This window comes from Balaenoptera borealis, assembly GCF_965194805.1.
Source record: "Balaenoptera borealis genome assembly, chromosome: 2".
NCBI classification, from domain to species: Eukaryota; Metazoa; Chordata; class Mammalia; order Artiodactyla; family Balaenopteridae; genus Balaenoptera; species Balaenoptera borealis.
Genome location: NC_138867.1, coordinates 182,622,318 through 182,639,204, shown reverse-complemented (window position 1 = coordinate 182,639,204; position 16,887 = coordinate 182,622,318). Strand labels below are relative to the sequence as shown.

Here is a 16,887-nt window from a genome sequence, read left to right as displayed (position 1 = left end):
CATTGCTGTGCGTGGGCTTTCTCTAGTTGTGGTGAGCAGGGGCCACTCTTCGTTGCAGTGCGTGGGCTTCTCATTATGGTGGCTTCTCTTGCTGTGGAGCACGGGCCCTAAGCACTTGGGCTTCAGTAGCTGTGGCATGTGGGCTCAGTAGTTGTGGCTCGTGGGCTCTAGAGCGCAGACTCAGTAGTTGTGGCGCACGGGCTTAGTTGCTTCGCGACATGTGGGGTCTTCCCGGACCAGGGCTTGAACCGTGTCCCCTTCATTGGCAGGCGGATTCTTAACCACTGTGCCACCAAGGGAAGTCCCAGCCAAGTTCCTAAGACATGCAAGGAAGCAAATCTATCCCTGGGAGAAAAAGGACCAATAACCAGTTGGTATGGATTTTAGAAAGGAACAGCCGTGAAGTGTTATTTCCCTCTCTTGACTGGGCAGTACAGACAGAGATTTGGGAGTGCTGACTATGATAAGAATTTTCACCCTTAGCCAATTTTGCCAGTTTTTCCAGGATCGCATCTGCAGGTTCTGAGTGGGGTAGAAAGTGGAGAGCGTAGCTCTGATTTTTACTAGAACTTGTCTAGGGTTTTAAATCAATTTTAATTTTAGTTTCCCCTAGGCTGTTAAAGAGAATAATGCAGCAGTTTACCAGAAAATCTCTGAGTCTCATCAACTCTGGGAGGGATCCTCCTTTCAAGGTAGGTATGAGGGTGTATATGAGGCTGTTAACTTGTTGGACTTTATGTTGCTGTTTATATCATTAATTTTTCATTACCTTTTTGCAAGGAAACTTTTAATGAAGGTATTTTTGGAATTTTGAAGTCTTTTGGGAGCTTCTGGGTGCCAATTAAAGTAAGTATCCCATTCTGTTTGTTTCATTTGGGAACTCTTGAGTGCACCTCTGAAATGATCTTATCCAATTAGAGAGGTTCTTCTAATGGGCATTGCAATTCCCCTGGGGGTTGACAGCAGTTATGTAGGACCCTAGTCTGTTAGGTTAGGTGCAACCCACATTTCAGTCTGGCCATGTTTTGGGGCCCCCAACATGACAGTTACCAAGCCAAGTTCTCAGGAAACAAAACAAGCTTAGCAAGATTTTGCCATTATTACAAATACCTACAGCTTCTGGGACCACAGTTCTTAGATATTAAAAAAAAGCAAGTGTGCCAGAAGGGGATACACTTGACTCTTTAGCTTTTAAGGATCCCATTGTATTACTGTTTTTATATTTTTAGCTAAGCTTTTGGGTCTCTCGAGACAATCTGATACCTAAAAGGGACATAATGCTGGGTTGGAAGTTGTGTGATGTATTACGCTGTACCTCATTGCATGAAAATTAATCTTCTTGAGGTTTGAGGGTGACCCAGCATCAATCTAACCCATTTTGTAACCAACTTAACCTAACATGGGTGTCTGAGTTAGGTGGCAAGTGCTTTAACAGCATTGAAATTTGCATCCCTTGCCCAACTTTTGTGGCTATGGCTTCTGAAATTCCCATGTAGCAAATAGTCTTTATCTCATGTGCACATTAACAGCATCCAATGGTAACCAAGGAAATGGAGCTGTGGACACCAGTAGCAACCAAAGAACTAGAGACAGGGACAGAATTAAACCAGCAGACCTCACAGATGGGCACTGTGGACTCATTCCTAACAAATGGAGAACTGCAGTTGCCATCAGCAGGTCCCAATGTGGACTCTGGGGGAAAATTCCAATACATAGGGAACTATACACTAAACCACCAGCAGATCCCAGTAAGGAAACTGGGAACAGAACCAAGGGCTGGGGCTTAGAAATTACTGCAGACTTCCCAAGAAAAGGCCCTGCGTGCACCACCAGCAATTTCTGTGTAAACTTGGACTAGGGAAAGGGCTGACCCAGCAGACCTCAACAAATGGGGACTGTGGACTCAGGGCTCCACATGGTTGGGGAACTGCAAGCTGCCACTAACAGTCCCCATGTGGATCCCGGGACAGAAAAAAAGTTGGGATTTTCCAAACACCTGGAAATTACAAACTGAGAAGCCAAGTAGAGTGGGAAGCTCAATGTGAAGAGAGTGGAGATCTGAACCAGGAGGAACTTACCCATGGCCCTCAGAGACAATGAGAAATATATTGAACTCAAAAGCGTTCCCTCGTACCGTACCTGTGTTTCTCATTGTCCCCAAATGCCAAACATGTGTCTCGTTGGGGGCTGTTCCACATGGGCAGAGCCAGAAGTCAGAAAATGGTGCTGGAACTCAGGCCTACCAGGTTGCCATGCATCTCCATCTCCTAATGGTACAGAAGACGCGAGAATCATGGCTTCCTCACTTCTGCTTTCTGAACTTCACACATCTTTTTTATTTATTTATTTATTTTTGTTTGCGTTGGGTCTTCGTTGCTGCACGCGGACTTTCTCTAGTTGCGGCGAGTGGGGGCTACTCTTCCTTGCGGCGCGCGGGCTTCTCATTGCAGTGGCTTCTCTTGTTGCAGAGCACGGGCTCTAGGTGCGTGGGTTTCAGTAGGTGTGACACACAGGGTCAGTAGTTGTGGCTCATGGGCTCTAGAGCGCAGGCTCAGTAGTTGTGGCACACGGGCTTAGTTGCTCCACGGCATGTGGGTTCTTCCTGGACCAGGGCTTGAACCCGTGTTCCCTGCATTGGCAGGCGGATTCTTAACCACTGCACCACCAGGGAAGCCCTGGACCTCACGCATCTTTTTCTTCCCTACACTTTAACTCAGAACCACTAACAAAAGGACTCTGGGATATATAGCTTCCCACCTTGGCCAAGCTGACAACAAAATTCAGTAGAACCATCTGGATAGTAGCTTTCAACTTCACACCAACAAGTCGCTCTTCTTAACTCAATGTTTCATGTGCAATTTCCACCCAAGATCATGGACAATGAAGAGAGGCCAAATTAATAAACATAATCAGATAAGACAGAAGGTCTTCCAAGACCTTCCACAATTACTAATTTCTGTGAGGAACACAGATATGGTATCCACTAGCAACAAACATGGAAGACACACCTTTCAGTAATATAAACTAAGGGGAGCATAAATACTGAATCAGAAAATTCCAGTATCGTTCAGGAACCAGAAAAGACATTTCAACGACACAGGTCTCAAATCATGATCACATATTAGGAACATAAAGCAAAGTAAGAATCAAAAATATTTTCATCTAGGGGCTTCCCTGGTGGCATAGTGCTTAAGAATTCTCTTGCCAATGCAGGGGACACAGGCTCGAGCCCTGGTCAGGGAAGATCCTACATGCCGTGGAGCAACTAAGCCTGTGTACCACAACTACTGAGCCTGCACTCTAGAGCCCACGAGCCACAACTACTGAAGCCCGTGCACCTAGAGCCTGTGCTGCGCAATAAGAGAAGCCACCGCAACGAGAAGCCCGCGCGCTGCAACGAAGAGTAGCCCCCACTTGCCGCAACTAGAGAAAGCCTGCGCGCAGCAATGAAGACCCAACGCAGCCAAAAATATATAAAATAAATAAGTTCATTAAAAAAATGTTTTTTTCGTCTAAACTCATACCATGTTGCACATGAAAAAAACCACAAACCAAAAAGACTTTCACTCTGGGTTCAAAAGACACTGTAATGGAATTGAGACAAGTATTATATGACTGTATAACTATTTAAAGTCCAAGATAACAAAACATAAGTAGTAAAGATGATGGGAACATAGAGGCATGGTTATTATCTTAAGTGTTCAGATCAGTTAACATGAGCTAGAAATTAATACACTGGGATTCCTATTCAGGATGAGGCACTTAAAAGGAAAAATCATATTTATTTCCATTAAAAAAATTTCTCTCTACTCTGAGTTTTCAAGTATAAAATAAGTGAAGTGCTGAAGGTTTCCCCACATTCTTTCCGTTCATAATGTTTCTCTCCTGTGACTGCTCCGTTTATAAGATTTTAAGGGAGAATGAAGGCTTTCCCATAGTTTTTATATTCAGAATTTTTCGCCAGTGTGTGTCTTCATGTGTCTTTGCAGGGATATGAGACACCTATAGGCTTTTTCACACTGCTGACATTCATATGGCTTCCCTTCACTGTGGGTTAGCATGTGTCCTTGCAGGGATCTGGGATACCTGAAGGCTTTCCCACACTGCTGACACTGATAGGGCTTCTCTTCACTGTGTGTTTTCATATGTTCTCGAAGGGATGAGGAAGTAATGAATGCTTTCCCACATTCTGTACATTCATAAGGTTTTACTCCACTGTGTGTTTTCACATGTTTTCTAAAGTATTTGGGACAACTGTAAGATTTCCCACATTCCTTACACACGTAAGGTTTCTCTCCAGTGTGGATCCTCACATGTCCTTGCAGGGATTTGAGATAGGGGAAGGCTTTGCCGCACTGCTTGCATTCATAGGGTTTTTCTCCACTGTGTGTTCTCATGTGTTCTCGAAGGTAAGTGCACCAACTGAAAGCTTTGCCACACTGCTTACATTCATAGGGTTTCTCTCCAGTGTGCATTCTCACATGTTCTCGGAAGTGTGAGATGCGAGTGAAAGCCTTCCCACATTCTTTACATTCATAGGGTTTCTCTCCAGTGTGAGTTCTCACATGCCGTGCAAGTTGGCAATAATAACTGAAGGATTTCCCACATACTTCACACATGTGGATTTTCTGTCCATAGTGACCTCTCTCATGTTCCTGAAAAGATGAGGGACAAGTGAGAGCTTTTCCAGACTTCTTACACTCTAAAGACTGTTTACTATTGTCACTCTTCACGCATCTCTTAGATGCTCTCCCAGCATCCTGATGTTTTTCGGGTTTCTCTACAATGTCTGTTTCCCTGGGAGGGCTTAGGCACGAGATACAGCTGCAGGCTTGCCCACATTCTTCACATGGATAATGTTTGTGTCCAGGGTGAGATCTTTGCTGATTCTTCTGGAAAGAATGATCCCTGAAGGCTTTTCCACACTTAATGCATTGATGGGGCTGAATTCCAGTCCGGTAACTCTTATGCACAGTAAGATCTATAATCTGGTTCTGGGTTTCTAGACATTGATGACCTTCTTTACCTTCACAGAGACTCTCCACCAAATTATTTCTGTTCAAAATAGGAAGCACAGTATTACGGATTAATGATTATAAGTGATTTATTAATTAGTGATTTGTTGATGGTTATTCATTATTATTTTGACTACACATTTGCCATTTTCAATGAATGGGCATGTTTTCAGCCACTCTCTGCATTGTGACAAAGTGCAACAAGTTTAATGCTCCGGCTGACGGCTCAAGCAGAGCCGTAACTTTCAGTGTTTTTTACATACGAGGTTTCCTGACCAGTGTTTCCTACTGAATTAAGTTTTAGGTGCTCCATATCTACATCACATTTATAAAAGTAGTTTTGTAAGAATTCTGTGAATAGACAATTGTTTAGCTAAGTTTACACTTTTTCTTTAATTTCAAGTGAGTCTAATACTCTGCCGAGATTCCCCTTCCCCTTGTGGGAGTGCCACTCACCTCAAATGCCTCTCCTGAGTTAGATGCTGATCTTGCATGTTATGAAATGCCCAGTTTTCTCCCAAAAAAGACCTGGAATCATTTCTTGTGACTCTTACTACTTTCTCTTCACTGCATAGTCCAGTCTCCAAAATATCCCAATGAGCACTTGATCTACTCGTTTTAACTTGAGAGCAAGAACCTGCAATAATTGGTAACATAATTAAATCCATGGGAAAGAAATGGTGGGATAAAGGAAAGAAAAGAGACCACATGTAGATTTCTTTCCATAGACTAATTCAAAAATGTAAAATAATTTTATAAAGGAAGGAAGAAGATGTGTGATATTGTGATTTATCAGAAATATATGTGTGTGTGTGTGTGTGTGTGTGTGTGTGTGTGTGTGTGTATATATATATATATATATATATATATATATATATATATATATATATATATTTGGTCATTCAGATGACCAACATATATTTCTCAGATAAATCGGGTCCTTATCCACAGTTTCCTGCTCGGGGATCCTAAAACCCTTGGAATTTCCTGAGCAGTAAAAGCAATGGAATAATATGTGGTCTCTTGTGCTCATTTCCAGAAAACGCTTCAGGATCAGAAAGGTGAAATAGGTGTCTTGTTATTCATAAAAAGCCCTTTCCATCCCAATTGGGTTTATATTAATGAAAGAAATTGTTGGAAAGAACTGAAGTATGCGGGCTGGTTGCCAATGGAGACACCATGTGATTAAAGGGTTGAAACTTTCAGTCCCACCCACACCCCCAGACACCCCAACACCTCTGGGGATGGGGGAGGGGCTAGAGATCAAATCCACTGCCAATGGCCAATGATTTCATCAACCATGCCTATGTAATGAAGGCATGAAAAAAAAGTTCAGAGAGCTTCTGGGTTGATGAACACGTGGAGATGTGGGGAGACTGGCACCTGGAGAGGCACAGAAACTCCTTTTCAAAATCTTACCCTATGCATCTCTTACATCTGGTTGTTCCTGAATTATATCCTTTTAAAATGAACCTGTGATCTAGTAAGTAGTATGTTTCTCTGAGTTCTGTAAGCTACACTAATAAACTAGTTGAACCCAAGGAGAAGGTCATGGGAACCTCTGATTTATAGCCAGTTGGTCAGGAGGACAGGTAAAAGCCTGGACTTGAGATTGGCATCTGAAGTGGGGGAATATGGAGTAAGTCTTGAAGGACTGAACCCTTAAGCTGTGGAATCTGTGGCTATCACTGGGTAGACGGTGTCAGGATTGAGTTGAATTCTATGATGTGCTGCTGGTCCAATAATTGTTTGTTGGTGTGAGGTGCCTTAACACACGTGCACGCGCGCACACACACACATTGGAATTGGGTCCAAACCAAAATTAACACACACACAAAGAAAAACTCTGAGGACCTCAGCTATTTGGAACTTTAGCCATCATAGGGAAAATGAGTCACAATGGCAGACTGTTCACTAAGAAATACTTCAGAAGAGATACTTCACAGAAGCAAAGTAGGCAGGAACCGGGCAAAATGCACACTCCCAAATGCTCCCTTCGTAAGAGGAGCTACAAAAAGACTTCCCAAGTGGGCAAAGATGGATGAAAAGTCCAACAGGGAAGCCAGGTTAATGACAAACATCACTTTCTCAAAGACCGAGTCATGTTTCTAACAGTTATGTCCAAATATCTCTCCCTGATCCAGAACCTGCTCCTCCCGAGAGGTGTGCCCTCCTGGTGATCGCAGGCACAGAGGCCCTAGAGGAAGCCTATCTCCACTGACCCAGCTGCCACTGGGAGATCGGATGGTGCCTAGCTGCTGTTCTGCTCGTGGAGAAAAGCTCCTCATGGGGAGGATGGAGGACAACAAGCCCTCCAGGAGATAGGCCGATTCTCTGGTCCTCATGTCATTGAGGATGGGTGAGTTTGGGTTTAACTGCAGCAAGATTATCAGGTCAAATGTGCACTGATCACAGTGTAACTTTCACAGGGTGAAAACCATAACGCCGCTCTCACTGCCCCAAAGTGACACTGGAGACCACGCTCACATTTATACAGTTAGGGAGCCTCAGGATTCTGATCAAGAGTAATAAAAATCAATTCAATATAGAAATATTTATGGTCATGGAAAAGCTATTTGACTCTAGGTAGGTTCTATAAAGGTGGGGACCACGTCTGCCTGTTTTTCAACATATTCCTATTCCTTGGTTCCAGTAAGAAAGAACATTGTAAGAAATATTTCTTCCCTAAAGACTAAGTGCAGGGAGGAAGCCATCCTCACCCACAGAGGCCAGGTTCCTGAAGGTCTCCAGCATCACGTCTCTGTAGAGCTTCCTCTGAGGCGGGTCCAGCAAAGCCCACTCCTCTGCGGTGAAGTTCACAGCCACGTCCTCAAAGACCACCGAGTCCTGAAACAGCCACAGGTTCCATGTCAGCAAGGCTCCCTTTTCACCCCCGTGTGTGGGAGGATGGGGAGGCCAACAGTCAGGAACCGGACTCAATTCCTAGGACTCCTGAGCTTACACTCTTGTGGAAAATGAACACACACAAGCCAGTCAAATGCATTTTACTCAGTGATGGTTAAGTGCTGGAAACTGAAGCAACGTGTAACAGCAATACCTGATAAACACTCATGCACACATAATGAAAAAAAAACGGTTTTTACTGAGATAGAGCAGACTGTGAGGTATGACACATATTGAAAATGAAATCATCATTCAGATGACATGGAAATGGACACTTGGCCTGCTCATAAGTTATTTCCTTGAACCTCCTAGAACCAGAGCAGACTGTCAGGAGGTCTTGAACACTGATTTTCCAGGGATGCTGAATCTGAACAACTCTCGCCTGGACTGAACAGCATGTAAAAGCCTGGGCCAGTCCCGTCATATCCGACAGAGGTAGAGATACGAACCCCCTGCCAGGATGAGGTGGACACCGAGGGCACAGATGCAGGCCAGGGCCCAGGGCCTGGGACACCTGTGGGGTAAAAGGAGGCCTGGTTCCGGAGGGATCTGTCAAGCCAGCAAGGCCTCTCAGATAAATAATCAAGAAATCAAGAATAATGCCCCACGAAGAAGAGTCACAGAAGGATCTGATGGCATTAGAGCCAAAGATGACTTTAACACAGAGAAAAATCACCGAGTTAATGTTTTTAGGACAATATGGTATGACTCTACACCCTTGAAATATAAAGCAAACTATCTTTATCAATTAGAATTTTAATTAAAAATATATTCCGAAAATTGAAATGATAAAATATTCCAACTACATCAGCTACAAAGAAGGCAAGGCTACCTCACCCGGGGCTGCAACTGGGGTTTGCTAATCACACACCTGAAAATATGAGACATTAGTCATCAGGGAAATGCAATGAAAACTACAAGCAGATACCTCTTCCTACCCACTAGGAAGGCTATAAGACAGACAAGCAGATGCTGGCGAGGATGTGGGAAAGTTGGAACCTTACACACTGCTGGTGGGAAGGTAAAATGAAGCCACTTTGGAAGACAGTCCAGCAGATCCTCAAAATGATAAACACAGTGTCACCATATAACACAGCAATTCCACCCTAGGTATCTATCTACCCAAGAGAGGCGAAAGCAAACACCAACACAAAAACTAATACACAGGGACTTCCCTGGTGGTCCAGTGGTTAAGAATACGCCTTCCAATGCAGGGGACGCAGGCTCGATCCCTGGTCGGGGAACTAAGATCCCACACACCGTGGGGCAACTAAGTCCGTGCGCTGCAACGAAGAAGAGCCCACGTGCTGCAACTAAGACCTGATGCAGCCAAATAAATAAATAAATATTTAAAAAACCCCAAAAACTAATACACAGATGTTTACAGCAGCATGATTCATGACAGCCAAAAAATGGAAACAACTCAAAAGGTCATCAACTGATTTGGATAAGCAAACACAGTAATCTCACAACGGAATATTATTTGCAACAAGAGGAATGAAGTACTAATCCACGGCACAAAATCAATGAACTTTAAAAACATTAACAGGATTCACAAAAGCCCACAGGCAGTATCATATCATTTATGTGAAATGTACAGAATGAACAAATCTATAGAGACAGAAATTAGATTAATAACCTGCCTAGACCAAGGGCGGGCGGAGGCTTGGAATGAGTGGTGACTGCCAGCAGGTACAAGTTCTTCTGGGTGATAAAAATATCTAAAATTAGAATATGAGGATGGTTGCACAATCCAGTAAACATTCTAACACTTTTGAATTTTACAGTTTAAACCAGGAAACCTTACGGTTCATAAATTATACCTCAATAAAAACTGTTTAAAAAATAGATTCAGACTAGCTAAAAACATGTTCTTCTTAATCTAATGGCAGTTTTACTCAAACGCACCGGAACTTCGGCAAATAAAAGAATATGAATTGCCTAAGGAACAAAATTACAAACGTTTCAGAGATCCAGCAGGTTGAGGAGATATCACAAACCAATTGTCAAGGATGCAACACGTGCCCAGAGATGGAACTTGACGCATGATGTTCTATTTCTACAGGAGACGAAAATTCAGTCTGGTTTTCTTTCAAGACTACAGGCTGAAAACGGTGATTCCCCAAACTGCCTTAACAGAGATTTCCTGGAGAGAAGTAACGTCGCACACTCCACCATGTGTGAGCTGAAAGCAGAGTGGGCCAGTCACGTTCAACTTGGAACCGCCGTCACCTACAGACTGTTTCCACCCACCAAGGAGAGCTCCTGGAGAAGAGTCCTCCCAATACCCTGCACCACCCATAAGCCTGATCATCCTTGTTGAAACTCCTAAAACGGCCCCATCAAGAAAGAAAAAAGACAAAAAAGAACCACTTTCAAAAGCCCAGAATGAAGAGCTGGCAGATAACACGGCTCGGCAAGAAGCAGCTCCTGAGGATGGGCTGAGTGGATGTGAAGCCTTTAAACATGACTGGCCCTAAAGGTGATGAATGATGCTCAGTCTTGGAGATGAGGAAAGACTGTCTTTTCAAAAAGGAACCGGGCTCAAAATCTTTCATAGTCTTTCCTAGTATGGAGGGAGGTTCCCATAAAGCACAATTTTTGATACCTTTCTTGAGGGGGAAATGTTGCAAGCTGACAGTTCATAAAAGATGTAGTTCTAGTACACTATTTCCACGCACCTGCCTTAACAACAAGTGAACAGGTAACTCTTCAGTATACTTTATGGAGCCTGTTGAGCTTTGAAAATGGACAAATATGGGAAATAATAAATAATTAGTATTAAGTTAAATGATCTTACTCTAGTAAACGTGATTTTTTTTAAGGCGTATGAAGTGCTTTTCAAACTCTTATCCCAATGGAGCAAAATACCGATGAACCATTATTCCCCCGCAGGATCCATAATAATGGAATCTCATCTTTAGTTAAGTCTTCATCTCGTCTATCTCCTTATCACCGAAGCATAAATTTCTTGAGAGCAACTAATGTATCAGTCTTGGGACTTTATACATTACCCTCTTCTAATTCCTTCCTACTGTTCAACGGGGAACTGCTCCTCTCTAGTAAATAGATATCTGTGTACACCGTTGGGCTGCTATGGGTCAAGAAGTGCTTCATCATGAGAGCTTTCAGGGTGTATGGAATGGGAGAATATAAAAAACAAATCTGCCCAATGCATTTGAGCAGAAGTGCTGGTTCCCATTTAAAGCCTGTCTCTCTGCTGCATATACCAGGATGGGAGCAAAAGATGCCTTAATATGTCACGTGGCACGTGTCACGTGCTGGAGACAATGGCACATGCTTAGTGCCTGTTTATCTTCTGTTCTGTGTTTTTAGTATTGGATGACTGAGGTCTTCTGAATGGTTTATCATAAAACCACTTTTCAACTCTTGTTTCTGCTCAGAGAGTCTTTTCAAATATCCAAATATATTTCTCACCCTCATCTCTTGGTAATAATAGACATAGAAATCTCTCTAATGCTGACCTGCAGTACATGCTTGAGTTTTAAAATCATTAATAGAGAAAACTAATGGCGTCGTTTTACCAGGAAAAAATACATGCAGGCCTTGGCAACACTGTGGGTTTAATTCCAGAGCACCACAATAAAGGAAATATTGCAATAAAGTGAATTACACAAATTTTTTGGCTTCCCTGTACAGGTAAAAGTCACATAGTCTTTTAAGTGTTCAATAGACTTATATCTAAAAAACCTTGTATATACATTAAAAAACACTATTGCTAAAAAATGCTGACCATCAGTGAGCAAACACTCTGAAAATGGCACCCACAGACTTGCTCAGATGCAGGGTTGCACAACACTTTCAATTTGCAAACAACGCAGTATCTCCTAAGTGCAACAAAAACTGAAATGCAAGGGACTTCACTGGTGGTCCAGTGGTAAAGAATCCGGCTTCCAATGCAGGGGACGCGGGTTGGATCCCTGGTGGGGGAACTAAGATCCCACATGCCGCAGGGCAAATAAGCCTGCGCGCCACAAGGAAGAGCCCACGCGCTGCAACGAAGATCCGTGTACCACAACTAAGACCCGACGCAGCCAAATAATAATAAAACAAACAAAAAACGACAATCAACAGACACCAACACCAAAATCACACATGGAATTATCTGACAAGGATTTTAAAGCCACTGAAAAATACTTAAGGGAGTAATTACAAACACACCTGAAACAAATAAAAAATTGAAAGTCTCAGCAAAGAAAGAAAAGATATAAAGAAGAAACAAATGGATATTTTAGAACTGAAAAATATAACAACTGAACTAAAAAACTGGATGGTTTCAATACAGAATGAATAAGACAGAGGAAAGAATCAGTCAACTTGAAGGTAGAACATCAGAATTTACCCAATCTGAACAACAGAGAGAAAATAGACCAAAAAAAAGTGAAAGAGCCTTAGTGACCTGTGGGACAAACACAAAAGATAAAACATTAGTATCACTGGAGTCCCAGAAAGAGTTGAAAAAAGTATGCAATAGAAAATTACTAGAAGAGGGACTTCCCTGGTGGTGCAGTGGATAGGACTCCGTGCTCCCAATGCAGGGGGCCCGGGTTCAATCCCTGGTCAGGGAACTAGATCCCACATGCATGCTGCAAGTAAGAGTTTGCATGCCACAACTAAGGAGCCTGCCTGCTGCAACTAAGACCCAGTGCAACCAAATAAATATTTAAAAAATTACTAGAAGAATTATAGAAATGAAGAACAGATAAGTGGTTGTCAGAAGTTAGGGGTGAGGGGGAGAAGGAAGTGGGGTTTGTGTGACTATAAAGGGATAGCAGGAACTATCTTTATAGTGATAGAATAGTGCTGTATCTTGATTGTGGTGATGGCTATACACATGTACACATGATAAAACTGTACACACACATACACATACATATAAAATTGGTGAAATCTATAAAAACCAAACAACCCTACACTTTCAAGTAATGGAACAAAAAAGTCTTACATGCTTGCACACTGAGTCACAGGGCAGAACACTGTATCAAGGAGGAAACGAAAGGGAAGAGCAGTCAAGTGTGAGCCACTCAGATCAGCAGCGTGCTGCCCACGGTGCACAAGGAAACCCCAAGTCAGAAGGTCAAAGCCATCCAAGCTGGATGGGTACCCGCAGGGCAGGGGGAAGGACTGAGCTCCACCTCAGTGTAGAAATGCCCCCTCCTCTGGGCCTCAATTCTCACCCAGGAGGAAACGTTCAAGTTGAAGTTCTGACCCAGAGAAACTCTCTAATTCATCGACCCTCTGAACAGCAGTTGAGCCCAAGGAGCCTTCCCCACATCTGACCTTCACAGACTCACTCAGGGTGCACACATCACACTCAATCCACCAACTCACTGAATGAGGCCAAAAGCAAAGGTCAAGAGACAGCCGAGGGCAGCACAACCTCAGAGGACAAACCGACCCCAGCACTTCTGGAGCTGGATGCCCTGCCCCATGCTCGTGCCATCAACAGCTCCTTCTGTGGTGGTTCTACGGTCTGGAGGCCACCTGCAATGGGGGGGGCGGGGAGGAGGCGGGGCGGGGCAAGACCCCAGGGCACCTTCCTTCACCTCCCTCACAGGCTCAGTTTGTCCCCGCCCCAGATGATGCACCTGCTTCAAGCACCGTGGGTCATTTACAGGAGACAAAGACCCCTGTCTCAGTGTGTAAATGAGAACCTGCAGGATCACTGCTTCCTCCTGTGTTCATGGATAACGTAGGAGAGGGAAATTCTAGGGCACTTTTATGGTTTGAGCAACTGGTTACTGCTCATCCCTTTCAGAAGACAGGCATCAGTTCACTAATAACCTCATGATGACAAGCTGTAACTCGTCTAATCAGAAGTAAGCAAGTCTCAATAGCCCTGGTCACATTGCACAGAATTTCCATTCATCTCTGTTGTCCAGGTAGTAACAGTTAGTGGACCAGATTCAGACAGTGTCAGAACTCTGCACCCTGCATGGAAGAGTCATTACAATTTCTCTGAATCTTTTTAATCCATCTCTCCACCCATTTCACATGAAGGGGTGGGACTGCCTGCATTTCCTGAAATTCTAATGGAAGAGAAAACATTTTCTGTACTGAGACACTTCTCCCCAGAGGCATCTCTGGTTAAGGCCCAAAGGCCCAGAATAATACAAGTCAGCAGGAAAGGGCAAAGACCTGAGATGCTTACTACCCTCACTAAGGAGAAGAAACCAGGCAGAAAGAATGCAGAATTTTACACTTGCTGAAACTGGAAGCTGGATTAGGGGAAGCTATTAGTGCCGAGCTGGACCCAGAGGAGGCAGCTCACAGGTGTCAGGGGACAATGCTGAACCCTCCCTGAGCCCTGTGCTCCTGGAAACTTCGATGGAAGCTGAAAGGACCCCCCACCCTTTGGTGTTCTGGAAAACAGCAGGCTGCAAGAAACCGCCCCTGTGCCCCACCTGACTCAGATAAGACTCACACGGAGGCCCCTTGTTTACCCAGGACAAGGCCAGACGCAGTCCCCCGAAAGCCCCATCTCCACCTCATCAGTGATTAGCGGAACTGTTCCCCCCACTGACCAAGCAGAACAAATGCTTGTTGGCCAAACTTTGGTTCAGCTCCTCTCCTTCCCCCTGACCTGGCCTCACCGCAGCCAGCCGACAGACCCCTAAGGACAGGCTGGCCTCAGGGATCTGCTATCTGAGCATCACACCTGGTCCCTACTGGTGTTGTTTACTCCTCTGTATAAGAGAAAAACTCTCTTTGCCCAACTCTTGAGACACTTGCAGATCTTAGGTTCACATGTCTCCCTTCCTGCAGAGCCCCCTGTGCCTGGTGCAACAGACCCTTCTCCCCCTGCAGGAACTCATTTGAATAAAGGTCTCTTGTTGGAAAGTTTGTAATTTTTTTAATGCCATAGGGTTGACCTAGTGTTCTCAACGGCCCATGTGAAAATTTAAAAAGAGAAAACGCACTAAAAAGAAGTGTGGGTGGGTGCAGAAGGAAGCGCCTCACCCAGTACCACTTGACATCAATTACAGGAAGAAATGTCAATTACAATCCCCAACAGAAAAATTGAAAACACAAAAGAATCAACAATTACGGGCCTCAACAGAAAAAGATGTACATACATTGCATCTTCTCAAGAAACTGGCTACCCCAGCAACTAGCCAATGAGAAACCAGCATCAACCTGAATTCTCCATCTCTCCACGGACTTTACATCAATACAACCCCTCCCAACTCCCTCCTTTTTCTCCAATAAATAAGTCTGTTGGACTTGCCTATGGCTTTTGCTATACCTTGTCTGTCCCGAATTGCAATTTTTTTCTGTTCCCAAATAAATCCATTTTTCCTAGTAAATAACTTATTTTTAAGCTCAACATCCATTTTTTACCTAAACTTTACTCAGGCTTCTCTTCCCAAATGCCCCTGACTCTGGGTCACTCCCCGCTACACCTCCCAAACTGAGCATCACTGAGCTGCAGAGCAAATCCCCTCTCACCTGGGCCGAGGACGCCCTGACCACAGGACCTCTGGTTCTGTCAATCCGCCTTCCTCTCACCCTCCTCTCACAGAAGAGAAAAGCCCTTTGCTGTGTGGTTGGAGACGCTGGCACATCCCTGAGATCCGAGCTTCGGCCCTATCGCAACATTAATTGCAAAACACTCTCCCTGACCAACCCTGGACTTGACATTATCTGTCAGGTCCAGGGCGGGACCCCAGCGCCTGACCGCCCGCTCCAGGGGCTCGCCCCGTCCTCGCTCAAACACCCACCGGGACAGGGACTGGGTCGGAACTCACGGGATCCCACGTTGCGGTCGAGGGCAGACACCCGAGTTGGGATCCGAGACCCCACTCGAGGACTGGACAGGACCCTGGGACCGCACGACGCGGTCGAGGGTGGAAACTAGGGTCCGGACCGGGGTCACGGAGTCCTATCCTGCTGCAGCTTCCGGCCAATTCGAACCAGCCCCAGACGGTCTCGGCGCCAGCCCCACGCACTCACCATTTCAGCCCCTCTCCGCGCATTCAGGTCGTCCTCCCCGCGGCCCTGCAGCTCAACAGCTCCGGCAGGTTAGAGCGACAGCGACGGGACACCTGAGGCCCCCTGAAGTAGTTGCGACAGAACACCAGGTCGGCTAAGAGCGACGTCACCACGTACACCAATGCGCCCGCCCCCTTCTCTGATTGGATGAGGCTCCAAGACTTCGCACCTTAATTGGACGGGTCTCTGGGCACACCCCCTTTTTGGGCCCTGATTGACAACGGGTGCAGGCCTGGATTCTGAGAGAAGGGCGGGCTGTAGGCCACGTGACGGAGCAGGGCGGAAGTGCGGGTGGGTGGCTTCAGCCGTTTACTGCCTGGCTTTCTATGGGGCGCCAGACCTGGCTGCCCTGGTGGACTCTAAGCCGAATATACTCCTGGCCAGACAGATACAGCATCAGCCCACAGCTTGCAGTCCCCTTCTCCTGAACAGAAAAGTGCCACTCAGTTCCCCTCAGTGCCCCCTGTCCAGGGCTGCCCCCCTAAGTCCGGGAGCCAGGACAGCAGGGGACAGGTGTGAAGGGAAAATCAAAATGGAGTCAGTATTGCTAAGAGAGCGCTCTAAAATGGAGCCAGGAGGCCACTGAGGAAGTGGAACTTATGCAGGTCTCAGCCCAGATGGAATCTGAACTTTTGACCACTTACTGCCTTAACGCAGGCATCCAGAACATCTGCCCAATGACCCAGAAAGTCAAGATACTTATTGGACCCTTCCCCTAAATAACTCGTGACAGCCTATTCCTTAAGGACAAATATTTCATTCCCTGTGTCAGTCTATCATAATTCATGCCAGGCAACTTTAACCACCCTGTGGCTTTTCCTTTAGTAAGTCTGTTACTCTTTCTCCTCCCTACAACACTTTCAGTGTTACGCTGTTGATGAAAAATTAATGAATAGTCGATCTAAAAGAGAAAATAGAAAATTTTGTTTAAGCCTATGTGAGGATTATAACCCAG

General features: G+C 45.0%; 1 protein-coding gene and 1 pseudogene across 2 annotated transcripts in view; both read right to left on the bottom strand.

The window, feature by feature from the left end:
* The window catches only part of LOC309624093 (heterogeneous nuclear ribonucleoproteins A2/B1-like), a 28,427-nt pseudogene that overhangs the window by 5,523 nt on the left and 6,017 nt on the right, over window positions 1–16,887 (bottom strand). The gene's annotated exons all lie outside the window — the stretch shown is intronic.
* LOC309624077 (zinc finger protein 77-like) lies at window positions 3,763–16,064 on the bottom strand. The gene is made up of 4 exons (XM_082381690.1): window positions 15,894–16,064; window positions 7,736–7,862; window positions 5,472–5,652; window positions 3,763–5,055 (listed from the first exon to the last, which is right to left on the bottom strand). Exons 1-4 carry the CDS (start codon window positions 15,894–15,896, stop codon window positions 3,948–3,950), a joined length of 1,419 nt encoding a protein of 472 aa, XP_082237816.1. The 5' UTR covers window positions 15,897–16,064; the 3' UTR covers window positions 3,763–3,947.